Source organism: Ursus americanus, chromosome 20 (assembly GCF_024610735.1).
Source record: "Ursus americanus isolate L20-20 chromosome 20, mUrsAme1.1.p, whole genome shotgun sequence".
Classification (NCBI taxonomy): Eukaryota; Metazoa; Chordata; class Mammalia; order Carnivora; family Ursidae; genus Ursus; species Ursus americanus.
The window spans coordinates 18,957,104-18,974,005 of NC_142146.1; the positions used below are offsets into that span (position 1 = coordinate 18,957,104).

General features: G+C 39.8%; 1 protein-coding gene across 1 annotated transcript in view; it reads right to left on the reverse strand.

Annotated features, from left to right (window-relative positions):
• The window catches only part of RARB (retinoic acid receptor beta), a 443,932-nt gene that overhangs the window by 375,749 nt on the left and 51,281 nt on the right, over positions 1–16,902 (reverse strand). The window contains exon 2 of the mRNA XM_087870159.1: positions 287–742. Within this exon, the coding sequence (XP_087726285.1) occupies positions 287–464 (178 nt within the window). The 5' untranslated portion in view covers positions 465–742. The remainder of the gene's footprint in view (positions 1–286; positions 743–16,902) is intronic.

The window sequence follows — 16,902 nt, forward strand, 5'->3', positions numbered from 1 at the left end:
ATTTCTTTAAGAGTGTTGCTCATATCCACCGATTAATTTTCATGTTTACATTTTATGAAACAGGGCAAAATACAACATGGTTTCGAATGGACCAAATTCTAAAATGTACCAATTACCACGTTTCAAGCGCTATTTCTGCAACAGAACTAAAAGTACAACCCCAGACCAAGAGAAACCAAAACCCAACAAAATGAAAACTTACCTTGGGTGTGAACCATCCTGTTCTCTCACGTCCGTTAAGCCAACCAACCAAGAGAAAAGAGCAAATAATTGCGGTGGTACTTACTTGCAGGCGATGGGGTACTGCATCCACTTGGAGGAGGGTGGCCGTGCAGGCCATGGAGGGGAGGCAGGGAAAGTCCTCCGATGACCGGTGGAAAGAGTAACGGGTAGGGCGCGGCTGGATAGTGAGTCATGTGTCCATTCACTGCAGGGACGGGGCATGCGTGGCTACTGGTGGTCATGGTTCAGGCCTCACACAATGAAAGGTGCTCTGGGGTGGGAACACATCACTTCAGGTCTTGAACCAAAGTGAGGGAGGTAAATTCAGGGCCAGGGTTGAGTCTGAGCTGTCTTCTGGGCCAAAGGCAAAACAGTTCAACATATGACCTTGCTTCTTCCCAGCACGAGTTCTCCGCCTCTCATTCTGCTGTGTTGATTACAGGAAGGATGCCTTTTTTGCTCAGCTGCTCAGTTTAAGGCTGGGGAATGCTATCACTTTAAAGATCCAGAGCTGCTAATTCTGTAAGGAAAAAAAAATAAAAAATATATATATAAATTTTATAAGTCAAAATATTTTCTTCTTTACCAAGTTATATGAAAAATCTCAGGTATTAATCGAGGTCTCCTAATTCCCCGCTGGTCCCCTACATTCACTACCTTTATTTTCTTAAATTCTTATATTCTAATATAGAATAAATTTCAAAGTAGCCCTGGCGACCCAATATTAAATAGCCACGTCCCCCTACTCCAGGGTAATCTTTCTCGATATTCCTCACCCTGCCTAAGTTCTCTCCATGGCACTTACACGTTTGTGAGAGTGCTTTTGTCTCCCCCATTATTAGAGTGTACTCGCTAGGAGGGCAGAGTTGTTCTGTTTTGTGAATTCTGCTATGTTTTAGGCTCCTATAAGTGTACCAGGTAGGCCACAGACAATAAATATTTGTTGAATGAATGAACGTTTTTTTCTTACTTCATTTAGAGAAATTGATTGTTTTACGTTGTCCTAACCTAGGTGCTTCTAAGATGTTACATATTTTATACGAACGAATTTGGGATTTCAACCCAGCCCCCTTTTGGAATGAGATACCCATCAAGATAAATGTAATTGTAGGAGAAAACTGTATCCTAAGGAAAGGTAAGAGACATAGCCAAAGATCAGTGAAATATTTTATACCTGTTTCTTATTGTTGACAGTATATACCTTTCTTGTAAGAATACTATTCGTTGATCCATACAACTGCTTTGTCTATCTGTTCGATCCTCTATCCATCAGTCAAATCCTAACTTACTATTCTATGCCAGGTGTGGACGTAGGCACTACAGATATACAGTGTGAAATGATGCCACTGTGGTTCCTGCCATCACAGAGCACCTAGTTTTGTTTGTTTTAAAGATTTTATTTATTTATTTGACACAGAGAGACAGCCAGAGAGAGAGGGAACACAAGCAGGGGGAGTGGGAGAGGAAGAAGCAGGCCCCCGGCGGAGGGCTTGATCCCAGAGACCTGGGATCACACCCTGAGCCGAAGGCAGACGCTTAACAACTGAGCCACCAAGGTGCCCCAGTGCATCTAGTTTTAACAGCTCCTAATTGAGATCACGTTGTTTGAGAGGGTTAAGTAGCTCTGCCCCCCACAAAGGACATGCAAGGAATGCTTAGCACGGAGGACCCCTTGAGACTGGGAATGGAAGAAGCCTGAATTCGATTCTAGGGTGGGCTGACTATAGACTTCACAGGCTCATTTTGGCCCCGATGACCAATACTCAGTGAAAGTCCCCAACTCTGGACTCCACTGAAGGGGAGCCCTGAACGTAAACCCACGTGACACAAAACAAGAACAATATCACAGGGCCAGCAAAGAATCATTGTCAAGAGCATGATTCTAGAGCCAGACCGCCTAGGTTCAAATCATGGCCCCACCCCACAGATAGTTATCTTACTCCTTAATAGAGCAGTTTTTATTATAAAATGGGGATAATAATAGCATTTACTTCAGAGGGCGGTTGTGAGGAGTAAATGAGGAAATGAGGTAGCATGAAGAGAAGCAGAGTGCCCGGCGCGGAGTCAACACCAGGTCAGAGTTCGCTATTCACATATGCCTTGTCTCATCAAATGAGATGCTTCCGAGAACAAGCTCACTGGAATAGACACAGGCTCTGGGGTCAGGGCAGGGAGGAAACCACAGCAGAGTCGTCTGAGAAAAAAATTAGGACTAAAACTTTTGTCACAGAAGAAGCAAAGGTGGGCTCAGGGTACAGCTGAGAACAAAGACTCATTAAGGCTTACTGATTTCTCAGTTTGTGAAGTTAGCCAGTTTGATTCCGAACCCTAGAATTTTCTAACCCATGATAACTTCGTTTGTTTACTGTGTGTCAGGCACTTCGCCTACGAGCTCTAAGCTCTAGCCCTTACAGCCGTCCCACAAGGCAGGTATTCTCCTCGTCTTCCAGGTGAGAAAACGGAGTCTCAGTGAGTTTAGATGACTTACTCGCAATGTCGCAGAGTCAGCCTGTGGCTAAGGCACAATCGGAAGCTAGATCTGGCTGGTTCTACCGTCTCTCTGCTTTCCCCTGTACCATGCTGTGCCTTTATGCCACTGAGTGCCTGAGGTGTCCTCGCCGCACCCTACAGGAAAAAGTCCACAAGCTGTTGTGATGTGAGCGGCTGTCCTCACTTTGGTGACATTCTCCCCAGGGCCTTGAGTCCCTGGCCTATTAATATTACAAATGAACGTCATCCACAGTGAGACCATATGGTCCCAGGTTCCCCAGAACTCCGCTGTCCCTTACAAAGGAGACCGTATTCCCTGTTGGCTTATGTAACGCACTTACCCCCCAAAGTGATGCCCCTCCCCAAATATCGATGTCCTTTTCACACTTTCAAACCACAACTTGTTTCTCTGATGAAAATAAAGTAAATGGACTATGAGAGGTGAATGTTTTCCCCGCTTTCTCTTCTAAAAATCACACACCATCTAATATATTTAACACTTTCATTTTGTAGTTTGTAGCAAATTAATTAGAAGATAAACAATACCATTTCGTATTTGCTGCATTTCCACTCAATTTGATTTTTAAATCACACACAAAGCCCAGCATTGTTAAAAATGGTCTTTTCTATCTCCATTAGACAAACTACCTCATTAACTGGTGGAGCTGACAGTTCAGCAAACCCAGCCCCGCAGGGCACAATTCTTAGAGTTTTAAAGCTGTTTGTTTGTTTTTATCAACCAGGGACTATTCCTACTCTCAATAATCCTTCATTTCTCTTTGCTTTCAAACACTGCAGATTTTCGGCATCCTGCCTGCCTGATTGAAAAGTCTGGTATCAGGCCTAGGATCTTTAAGGAAAAAAAAAAAAAGACAGAGAAAAGAAAGACAAGAAAGAAAATTTGAAAAACTGATAATAGGGCAAAAGGGAAAAAAAATCGGTGTGTTGGGAAAATCCTGTTATGTTGCTGGAAAATTGTTTGAACAGTCGCTGGGTCTATGTTCACATATGTGACTGATTAAGGCTATTTCTGGAAGCAGAGAATTTCCTTTGTCTTAGGTTTCTTGAAAAAAAGATGGTTAGTGGTATTAGCAGTGCTTTTCCCCCCCTCCATGCCTGATTGGAGTATGGGCTCATTCAGGGTTCCTTTCTTCACAACCTGAAGCAAAACAAAGGGGAGCTGAGTGGAAGAGGGGAAGGAAATGTGGGCGAAGTCAGGGGGTCTTGGATGTACAACCCGGGAGATTCCCTGGGTGTCAGTTTCATCATCTGTGAAAGGGGTCAAGGGAAGAGGACCAGGTTTTAAATCAAGTTTCTCAGACTGTGCTGTCCAGAAAACAAGTGTTTCATGAGATATTAAATAGAAAGACTGAAAATATTTAAGAGGAAATAAAAAAGGATTTTCACATAACCGTATGCATAGTTGACACTGTTCTGCAATAATCTACCTTTGATAAGTGGCGGAATGATAGGAGGTAGTAGGAGGGGTCTACCTACGAACCACTTGGATGAAATGTGCCCATGCAATGACAGGGAACCTGGGAACTGTGCACACCTATGCCTGCATCTGTGAGATATTATTTTAATAAAACACAGTCTATTTTCTCCAGTTTAATTTGTTCATGTTTTTGTTCTATTATAAAGTTTTTTTTTAAAATTACATTCCAATTTATTGTCACATTTAATTTACCAGAGGTCCTTTCTGTATTTATTTTAGCTTAAATTTGCATGCAAGTTTCCAAGCTTATACTTCTAAACATTTAAAATTTGTTTTATAAACATGATACTTACATATGATTTTTTTCTAAAAAAAGAATAGCTCCCTTTAAACCAGCAGTTCTCAAAGTGCCGTCCCTGAACCAGCTCTCTCACCATCATCTGGAAACTTGTTAGAAACACAGATTCTCGGGGCGCCTGGGTGGCTCAGTCGTTAAGTGGCTGCCTTCGGCTCAGGGCGTGATCCTGGTGTTCTGGGATCGAGCCCCACATTAGGCTCCTCTGTTGGAAGCCTGCTTCTTCCTCTCCCACTCCCCCTGCTTGTGTTCTCTCTCTCGCTGGCTGTCTCTATCTCTGTCAAGTAAATAAAATCTTAAAAAAAAAAAAAGAAACACAGATTCTCCAGGCCCGAAATCGACTGAATCAGAGTCTGAGTAGCCCCAGCGATCTGTGTTCTAAGAAGCCCTCTGGATGATTCTGACAGCTAACATTTGAGAACCACTGCTCTGGATGTGAGTTGGCAAATTTCTTCTGCAACAGGCCAGAAAGTCAGTAATTTAGATGGCAGACCATGCAGTCTCTGTCACCAATACTCCACTCTGTTTTTGTACCAATTTCTTGTGGGACAAAAGCCACCACAGACAATCCATAAATGAGTGGACATGGCTGTAATCCAATAAAACATTATTTACAAAAGTAGGCAGCCTGCTGAACCTGGCTCACAGACCATAGCTTGCTGACCTCTGCTTTAGATTAATAAAGAAAAACAGGAGCTCACTTTCCCCATCCTTTAGCTCCCTCCCTATAAGCAACTACTTGAAACTATTCTGGTTGGGCTTTTTCCTGTTACTTGTGTTTCTAGATAATGTGCTTAAACTATTTTTCATAATTATATAAGATTTCCTTTATTATCTGTTGGTTTCTACTATAAATATGATTTAAGTCTCTTTGACTATTGCTCACACCGGTTTAACCCTCTTTTCTCTCTTATTCTCAACACAATGTCATCACAATTTAAAAAACAAAAATCACTTACATTATATTTACCTAAATATGACTAGGTAAATATTGTTACAGCTGAGCCAGAGGACATACTACATTTACAGTTCTTTTAAAAAAATTTTGTTTTCCCTGGAGCTAATAATTGCTTTGTTTATATAACTGGATTATTTTCCATCTATGAATAATTCTTCCCCAACTCCCAGACAGTTTTGCCAGACATGTCATAGGCTATAGGAGTTGCACAATTGGAGGCATTCCTCTTGCCCCAGGGCTGATTGGCTGCTCTCCTAGTCTCATGCATAGATGTCAAACGAAGACTTTCTATTATCACTTCTCTCTCTCTCTCTCTTTTTTTGAACCCATTTCCTGGATCACATGTCTTTCTCTTTCTTGGTTTACTTCTTCCTTTAGTGATTTTTTTCCCCCTAAAATCCTTCCCAGAGATGGTGTGTGGGATGTACATTTTTTGAGACTTTGCATGTATTAAAAATTTTTATGTTATACCTCACACTTGTTTGATAGTTTGGATAGGTATAAAATTATGGATTGAAGTTAACTTTTTAAATTACAGTTTAAAGTATGTTACACCCCCTTTTCAACTTTCTACATTGCTTCGGAAATTTCTAAGACTACTCTGATTTTGGATCCTTTGTGTGTGACATTTTTTTCCTTTTCTAGAAGACTTTATAATCTTTTCTTTTTCCCCTATGGATCTTTTTTCTCTTACATTGTGCTAAGAATTTGGTAGAGTTCTTCAGGCTGGTGACCATATCCCTCAGTTAGGGAAAACTTAATTTTATACTTCCTTGATAATATCTTCCTCTACAGATATTATGTTCTCTCCTTTTAGAAATATTAGATCCTGTACCTTCTGAATTCTCTATTTGTATTATATTTTCACTCATATTCTAACTTTTCATCATCCATTTGTTCTACTCTTTGCAAGATAACCTCACCTTTAACTTCCAATTACTCTATTTAATTTCATATTTATGGTACTTTATTAACATCTAAGACTTTTCTTGTTTCTTCTTCTTTACACACTCTGGTTTTTGTCTCAAATGGCTTATCTTTTCTTTTAGGATATTAAGAATAGTTTTGTTTTGTTTTGTTTTGTTTTTGTTGATGTTTTACTCTGCTTTCTACATTGACTCTTTTTTTTCCTGACTTTTTTGTCTGTTATTTTCTTTAAAATTACATGTATTTCTCAATTGTATTTCCCATCCACTTCTAGGCCTGCCCATTTATATATGAAAGGAAAAACTTATTGCAAGCTCTGTTTTCATAAGCAAACCTTGTCAAATGGATGAGTTTCATGAAAAAGTCATCTAAGTGGGTTCTTTGGGAGATGCCCCCCCAACTGTTAGATTTTTATTTGGGGCTTGAAAAGTAGAATAAGTTACCCCAAAATATGACTGTAGGGATTCAGGACATGTCATCTCAAAATATGATTTGGTATACTGATCATTTGAGTTGTAAGCACTTGAAAAAACAGTAAAAGTAGGGAGAGGCTTTTTCTAAACTCCTCTTATGTGCCTAAAGATCTATCCACCCAAAGAAACACAATTATAAATGCCCTCCTTTGGAGTTTATCAACCAGCAAAGACAGACTCTTGTCACAGGAGAGGAAACTAGAAGTCAGCCGCACACCCAGACAAACAGTGTCACAAGCTAGCATACCTCCAGTCTATTCTAAGGGCCCACTCAGCTTTCTTAAAAATTACTTAACTCTTCTCCTTAGATGCTGCATTCCTCTCCTTCCCCTTTCCCTATCAAGATGGTATTTAATTCTGAATTCTAAGCCATCTCAGGGGGTTATTCTTTTTTATTTTCTGGGTCTCTCCCATGTATACATGAAGTATACATGTTAATAAAATTGGTTGTTTTTCCCTCCCTGATCTTTTCTTACAGTGGTCTCAGCCAAGAACTCAGAAGGATAGAGAATAAATGACTTTTCCTCCCCTATAGGCTCTTTGGTAAATTCACTGAGAAATTCTTTAAGATTCTACCCAGAATGGGGAAAAAAGAAAATGCCTTACTGAAAAGAATTATGGTAGATGAATAATGGAACGGTGAGGCTCAGGCTGCCCGTGGGCTTACTATTAAATATGGAGCCTTTCACTTCTTCCTCCTGTGTTCAGGCTAACATTGCCTCCCCACACTACATTTATGCCTGGTGTCCAGAACTCTAACCTCTCTAGTTTAATTTCTTCAAAGAGTAGACTTATCTTTCCTACCAGGGTCGGGTTACAGTAATCACCAGAATGTAACAGGTGGAGAAGTGAATTTAACTACTCATTGTTCAGAACTCCAACCAACCTTACTATCTCAATCATCACTTCCATCTTTCTGGACATCTGGTGCTTCACCTTCTGGGACTGTCCAAAATCCTACAGCTTGTATCTCTTTGCTTCTTTGTATCTCTTTCTTCAGGCACTTAGCATTCGGCTTTCTGCACTTTGCTAATTTACTTGCTACTGCCCATCTACTTTTTGTCTTCAAAAACAGTTAGTGATATTTCTTGTCTGCAATTAGGATCTCTCATGTTCTTGTTAATTTTAATGGTTTATAAATTTTACATCCCCTTGCTATCATTTTAATAAAGATTTGGGAGGGAATAGGGAAAAATACATGTTGTTAATCCATTACATTTCACTAGAAATTCACTAAATTTTCTTTTATCATATATGATATTTCCTGACAACTTTTTATTGAAATATAATTAACGTATAATGTCATATTAGTTTTAAGGTACAATATACTGATTTGAAAATTCTATCCTCAGTGTGTACCTTAGTAAGTGTAGTTACCATCTGTTATCATACATTATTACGTTATTATTGACTATATTCCCCATGCTGTCCTTTTCGTCCCTGTGACTTATTTATTTTATAACTTGAGGTTTGTACCTCTAATCCCCTTTATCTATTTCACCCATTCCCCCCACCACCATCCCTCTGGCAATCACCAGTTTGTTCTCTGTATTTAAGAGTCTGTTTTTTGTTTGGTCTCAATCTGAAATTGAACAAAAAAAGTGAGGTTTCGGCACCTGGGTGGCTCAGTCAGTTAAGCATCTGCCTTCAGCTCAGGTCATGATCCCAGGGTCCTGGGATCGAGTCCCACATCGGGCTCCCTGGTCATTGGGGAGTCTGCTTCTCCCTGTATCCCTCCCCCCTCGTGATCTCTCTTTATCTAATAAATAAAATCTTAAAAAAGTAAAAGTGAGGTTTGACTTGCCATCATGGACATGCCACGGGGCTGTGTCAAAAGCCTTCTACAATAAATAAAATAAAGATGGGATTTGACCTGTCTTAGCCATTCACCTGCACACATAACTGGATAATTAGAAATGTCATTTGATGCACTGATGACTTATATGTTCTTTCTAGAAGACTCCAGGTTGGAGAGAAGACACTTGATGAGAGTCTGCCTTGAGACACAGGAGCCAAACACTTTAACCTTGTGAGAAGTATTAATTTTACACCACGCTGCCTTCGAGTGTAATCCACGTGACAGAACAGAAACGATTTCTGTAGAAAACACGGTATTCATTTCCGGCCATTGAAATTTAGTGACACCATGCTGATGTGGCTAACATAAAACACAAGCAAAAGTGAACAAAAGATAGATTTTTGAGTTTCTTGTGGTGGAACACAGAAAACTCATCCGCATTTTTTCAGCTCAGTTAGAATTTGTTGTGGGGGATATTTTTGCTTCAACAGACACTACGTGCATATTGCCTCTTCTTCCAGGTTATTTTAGCTCAAACCTCCCTATTTATTTAAGACATTGGTTCCAGGTAATGCCACTTAAAATTTCTCAAATGTATTCAGCCAAATACCTATTTTCAGCAAAAATGCCAAACTCAGCACAAATTCTGTCAGGTTTTTTTTTTTTTTTTTTTTGCTGCTGTTCTTGATAGAAGAGCAACATGCTATGAAGAAGTCAGTTTTGCACGCCTGGTAGTTTTGCGGCCTTTCTTATATCCACCATCTTCATCGTAAATATTACTGATAAAATCATGGTCAACTTAAACCCAGGGGATGACGCAACAAGCAGCTTGAATTTGGCCAAAAAGAGAAATGTCTTACCACTCTTTAATTTAGAAATGAAAGAGAAGAGAGTCATTTAGAGAGAATAATGCCATCAAAGAGTCCCTCAGACCACCAAGTGAGCAGAGTGAAAGCTGAATCACTCTACTGCTTTAAGGAGGAGGTCAATTGGCATATTGAAGACATATTTTTAAAAGCATACACAGCATGTCCCTGCATTCCTTTTTGGGCCATTTTTATACAATTCCATCTGCTAAAGAAATACAAAGAGAAAATATGACTCAGAAAATGATGAGGAAATACACATATATTAGAAAGCATAAAACTCTAAGATTTTAATTTCACAAATTATAGGAGCAGCAGTGTATAGATGAATTTTTAGGGAGTCAACACTCAAACCAAAGTTGTTACATATGCTAGCATTGCCAAACTCACCTCCTGAGGAGCCAGCTTTCTCCTAAGGTCTTTTCACATAGATTCCAAAACGTAAAGGTATAGATTATGTATTGGACCAAACGTTGTTAGTACTGTGGCCTGTTTCTAAGAGAAGTGACTGCAGACAACTCCTTATACAATGGTTTCCATGCTTTGCATCATAGAATTCTGCCATAACAAGCATAATGACTGGATTAAGATTTGGTTCACAGGAAAGTCAGTTATTCATAGGCTGGTTAGTGGCCTATGAGGTAGCCTTGAAGATGTAGTCTGCCCAATGGGAGTTTCTATACTGAGTGGTGACCTACCTATCCTATTAGTCTTACTATTGATCAGTTTTGAATGCCTAACACACAAAGACAGATGCAGGTAAAAGACTGGCATAGAAATGGAAAGATACACAGAAAAGTAAGTTCGCAGAAGCCACGAGGCTGGAGAAACCAAGTGAGCGAGAAATAGGAGACAGGAACACAGAACCAAAATACTGGTAGAAAAATGGATGAATCAGGTCACAAGAGCCATGACTGTGCCTCTAGGTTGCCTGTAGTGTTAAGAACAGCATCCTGATTTTTTTTGAGGCCCAGGTTTCATCTGTTCAACTGCTCTATATTTTTCCTTCTCTTCCATGCAACAAACTCCCAAATTGTATTGCTAGACCTTAGCTCCCAGAAGACCCTTACCATCCCAGTACTTAATTCACTTTTGGAAAGATAAAGTGGCCAGTCTTCAGTTGACTATGTTAATAGACCACTGACGTAATGTCAACCTATGTGTTAGGATTAAGACTGACATAATGTTATCCAGTAGGATTTGTAAGTGTCCATCCATAAATGACATGGTGCTGGAAAATCACTGAGGAAAGAGACACATTTGAGGTCTCTGGAATCTTACAGTTTGGAACATGGATACCATAAAAACATATAGAGTATACTTTGCTACAGTAAGCTCAGTATGTATGCATATCCATTGATATTTGAAAATAAATTCATCACATATTTATTCTTTTTATAAAAGGAGAATTCATACAAGAGAAGACAGATTCCCCAAAGTAGTGAATTTAAATAACTAGGGTTCAGTTTTCAATAACATTTAAGTATTACAACACGCTTATAGCTTTTGGGGGGTCTATCTACTCTAGAAAGTGAAGTCTAGTTGAACAAATATCTTTAACAAATTTATATAATTGCTTTTACCATGTTAAAACAACAAGAGCAAGAATTTTTCCAGGCACATTTGAGTTATCTAGATTGGTCATATAAGTGAAATGGTCACAGAGCTTCCGCCTTAATAAGGAATTGGGATTGTCGGAGCTGCTACAGAACATCCGGGCACTGTATCCATCTCATGCCCAGTGTAGGTCTACTCAGGCTCTGCCATTAATGTTGGTTTCCTTACTTACATGGACCAGGTTAGAGACATTTTAGGTGCTTCTTGTGATGACAAGCAATGTCTCAAATTGTTGCTGCCCAATAGCCTGTGGCCCATGGGAGGGAAGCCCTTATTCTCATCAGTGTCTCAGGTGGGACAGGAGTTTTGGACTTGATCAACTTCCCCTACTCCCTAACACCTCTGGCTGAGGTAAAGATAGTCTATCGAGCTCTAGCGAGCTGCTTCTCCTCAACAGCCAGATCTTATCCCTATGCTTCTAGGTTTTGTGTCTATGTCAAGCTGGACAGGCAATCTGGAATTATCACCACACAGCCCTGATCTGCCTCTGCCTGCAGTCGATACTTCATTCATATTGGGCCTTCTTGGAGAAGGATCAGTGTCCGTGTTGGACAGTGTGTCATACCGTTAGCATCTTTGAAAACAAGCTATGTGGCCAGACATGTTATCACAGTTCAGGTTTTCTCCTTTCCCACATTCTTTGCAGTCTATGTTACATGTACCTCCCGAGGTCAAAAACATCACAGTTGTGTTCAGTAGAATAGAGCTTTCAGGTGATTTTCAAAAAATGAATTGGAAGCATGATTGTCTTTGATCCCCTCAGCTTCCAGCAGCTGGTGAGGGGCTGATGGTGGGGGAGGTGGAACAAAGCTTTTGAGTCAATGTATTCATCCATTAGTGACTCTTTTGTTTACCACCACGGGCCATGCAAATATGTAGCATCATGTGGAAAAAAGTTTAAGAAGCACTACACGAGAATTATGGTACTACAAAGAGATACTACTACTACCAAATAAGCAGAGACTTTTTTTTTTTTTCCAGACGTAGAGGAATGCCTAATTTCTTTAAATTAGATTAGACTGGACCCCAAATCTTTATACTACCTGATAGTGGGAGAATTCAGTCTATTAAGATTTTCTTTCTCTTCCAGGGTTATAAAAAGGACATGGGGTCTCATGCAACCAAAACATCGGGAGTAGACTATAAGAAGACAGACAATAACACATGTTGGACAGAGTGTGTAGAATTTGAATGCTTCAGTATTGCTGGTGAGAACATGAAATGGTATGAATGCTTTGGAAAACAGTTCGGCAGTTCCAGAAAGATGGATGGTTGGATGGATGGATGGATGAATGGGTGGAAGGAAGGAAGGAAGGAAGGAAGGAAGGAAGGAAGGTTACACAGAACTATCATATGACCTAGGAATTCCACTACTGAGTATATAAGGAAAGTGAAGACATATCCAAGCAAAAACTTGTACATGAATATTCACAGCAGCATTATTCATAATCGCCATAAAGTAGAAACAACCCAAGTGACCACAAATTCATGAATGGATAAGTAATACATGGTATATCTGTACAATGGAATATTATTTAGTCATCAAGAGGAATGAAGTACTGACACATGCTACAATATAGATGAATCTTGAAAACATTATGCTAAGGGAAAGAAGCCATAAAAGACTTAAAAATCCTTAGATATGAAGGCTACATATTATAGGATTCCATTTATATGAAATGTCCAGAATATGCAAATCCCTAGGCAGAAACTGGGGGGAAGAAGGAGTGACTTTTAATTGGGTATAGGGTTTCCTTTTCGGGTGATGAAAATATGCTGGAAATAAGTAATGATGACAGTGGCTTAATTTTGTGAATATACTAAGAAACACTGATTATACAACTTAAAAGGATGAATTTACGTTATGCAAATCACACACTGATAATTACAAAAGAGAAATAGGTACATCAACCAACCAACCACCGATGGGGGTAGACGTAGTCCGCACAGCGTCTATTGATATATTCCCGAAGTCTGAGCCCAGATTAGCCTGTACATGTAGGGCTTTCTTGGCCTTGGTGCCCTGGGCAAAGGGTCCAGCCTTTCCAGGGCATCACACAGCCATTTTCCCTGGAAAGGCTCTCATCTTCAGTGGGCTCTGTTAGGATCAGGCCTGGGTCCTTCCCACTCACAGGCCTCATGGACTCCTGCTCTCTACTCACCTTTAGGGAACATCTACTCACCTTCTCTCCCTCCTTACCTCTTCTGCATTTTCTTAAATTCATAAATTCATGTGTTTTTTTTTTTTTTAAGTGTTCTTATCTACTTTTATTCTCCCTGGAAGGGATTTTGTCAATATACCTGTATTTGTTCCTTAACATAATCTACACTTAGAAAAAATAAAACATAAAAACAAGCTCTGCAAAAAGGTATGCCCCAAAGTATGTTCTAAGAAAGGTGGGAAGGCAAAAGGACGCAAGGGCATGATGAGAGTCTTACATTTTCGAGCCGGGGCGGACCATGAAGAAAGTGTGGAGGAGCAGAAATGTTGTCTCCTCACAGTCTTGCATTAATATGAATACAGGGCACCGTCGCGATCCACTTGGGCTGCCCTAACAAAACACCACAGGCTGGCTGGCTCAAAAACAACAGAACCTTACTTCTCTCAGCTCTAGAGGCTGAAAGTCCAAGATCAAGGCGCCAGGGTAGTCCTGCGGTGGTGAGAGCCCCCGTGGTGGGCAACTTCTTGCGGTGTGCTCACATGGAAGGGGCAAGCTAGCCGTCTGGGTTCTCTTTTACAAGGTCACTAAACCAATCAGAAGGGCTCCACCCTCATGACCTAATCACCCACTAAAGGCCTCACCTCCTAACACCATCACCCTGAGGGTTATGATTTCAACATATGAATCTTCAGGGCACCCAACCATTAAGACCACAGAAGACACAAGAGTTAGGCCTCTGTGGTATCTGAGCCAGTTAAGGTAGACTGAATAATGGCGCCCGAAGGTGTCCATGTCCTAATTTCTGAAACCAAGGAATGTTACCTTCTATGGCCAAAAGAATGTTGCAGATGTGATTCAAATTAAGGATCTTGAAATGGGGAGATTATCCTAGACTCTGAGTCCTCCAATATAATCACAGAGGTCCTTATAAAAGGAAGACAAAGGGAGGTGTGATTATAGGAGGGGGTGGTGTGATGACAGAAGCAGAATTTGGAGTGATATGCTTTGAAGGTAAAGGGACCAAAAGCCAAGGAATATACTCGGCCCCTAGAAGTTAATAAAGGCAAAGAAACACATTCTCTCTTCAGAGTGAGGAGGAACTAACCCAGCTGACATCTTGACTTTACCCCAGTGAAACTGATTTTGGACTTCTGACCCCCAGAGCTGCAAGGATAAATTTGAGTGGTTTTAAAACCACTAAGTTTGTGGTCATTTTTTTTATAACAGCAATAGGAAATGAATAGATCAGTCCGCTCTTTGCCTTCAAGGACCTACTCAAGAACACAAACCACAAACACTGACATAATACTTATCCTGAAACCAGTAGCCAGTTTTGCCAAAATATAATATTTCCCCCTGGGGAAAACCCCAGTGTGTGGTGTTGGTCAGGGAGAAAATCTTGAAGATGCTCACCACTGGCTTCTAAAACTTCCTACAGCTCTAAAGCAGAGGTGAAGCCCAGTGATGCCAGTTCTAAAGACGACACGGGCTCAAAAAGAGGCCACGGTCAGAGTGGTACCAGAAGAGGCAGGAGTATGCTATCTTTGGTGGCAACGTACAGCCATTCCTGAACAAATGTACAAAATGTTTATGTAACTATTTTTGCCTATCTGCTATGTCATGTGAAAATTGTGTAAGGTTTTTTTTTTTTTTTTTTTAAATATCGGCAACCTTAGAGCTTCCCCGAAAATTGCCAGGTTGCTCTATTTCTGTGAAAAATGCCACTGGAATTTTGATAGGGATTGCATTCAATCTGTAGATTGCTTCAGGTAGTACAGACATTTTAACAATATGAATTCTTTCAATCCATGAACATGGAATAGCTTTTCATTTATTTGTGTCTTCAGAAATCATATTTTTAAAGCAACTCCAAGGATAAAGAGTGGCCACCTTCCTAAATTAATGTTTGCTTCAAATTAAAAAGACTATTAAAATATGTCTTTAAGGACCATCTTTGAAAACCAATAGCATTCATTTGAATAGATAGCAGTGTATAAGGAATTGTAACATAGTAAGATAAGAATTCAAACATTAGGATTATTATATAAGAATACCTTAAAATGAGTAACATTTTAATAATCATAGCGTTCTAATAACTGAAGCATGGTTTGGTTTAATGTATGGTATAAAGGGATAGTATGATCTAGGTGGTATTATGGAAGCCCAGTCCCTAGAATAAGAGTAATAGAAGGAAAGTCTGTAAGAAAATATAACAGTATTATCTTAATAATTGGGCCAGTAATGTATGCGCTGTTAATGTTTGTTAGTTGTTTCTGTGTTGGGCAGGAAATCATGTTCAAAGCATTTAGCTTCAGTTGTGCAAATATCATGGGATAAAATGACATTTATCAACTGTTGCATTCTTTCAAAGTCAAGATACCCACATTTTGGAAAAGTTATTAATTCAGAATGTGTCAAACTGTAGACATTCTGGATAAACAGTAGTCTGGTGCATTCGTTCGGGCATGTTTGATTTAAATTGGTAGGCTCCTTGCTTTGTCAATTCACACCTTGCAAATAAAGAGGTGAATCTCATTCTAGGAATCAAAGGATAATAAAGCTAATGTTAGAGGCAAAGGATGAAGTCTCACCTTCATTGAATCTCACTTTCCTGATTTATAAAATGGAAATGGTAACAGTAGTTCCCAATTTTGTGACAAAGATCAACGGAGTTAACGGACGTAAAATCCTTTGAACTGTGCCTGGCACCTAGGAAGTCCTGGTTAGTTTTTCTTAACATTGTTGAGTCCATGAAAATGCCTCATACCTTTAAAAGAATTTGAGTGATGAAGCCATTTATGTTCACAGGTAGCCAGAAAAAAAAACCCCAACAAAGCACTTTTCCTCCATATTTATTTTTAGCAAATGATCTATTATCTCCTGCATTCTTTATCCACTCCTCTAGTTACGTCAGATGCGTGGTTAAATGCATACACGTACACACAGATATCCTCTTTTGGAAGTCAAATTTCTTGACTTCAAAATCAATTTAGGAAATTTCTTAAGGAAATGACAACATGTATGAAAACGGTCACATGTCCTACTGGCTATGATTTTACAAGCTCCTGCCACCATTTCTAGCCAGACTGGCTCCAGCATTTCTGCCGGCCAGCTAGCCAGGAGGTGAACGAGAAGGCCTGCCACATTCTTAACGATTGTGTCAGTCCGGCAATCTGCAAGAGACTGCACCTCTTTTACCCCCTTCTTATGAACACTCAGCCTGTTTCTCTACTGCTTAAACTCTATTTTCAGGAGGAAAAAAAAAAATCAGCCTAAAAATTCCTCTGGGCCAAAACACCGCCTTGGGCATCCTATGCTGAGAGGGACTCGAAAAATCTGGCTGAAGCATTTTTTTTTTTTTTTAATCTGTTGTAGGGATGGCGGCCTCTCCATTTAGACGCTGCACATATTTTTATAACCGTTTAATTTTCTCTTGTGGATGAGCACTTAAAAATCAAAATAAAAAATTAAGTGAACACTCTAAACACTTTTTTTTCCCTCCCCAATTGGTATAAGAAACTGTGATTGGAGTCACTTAAAATGAAAGGAAATTAATAGTGAGAAAGCTCTCACTGGTGATGTGAATGAATGGCCAC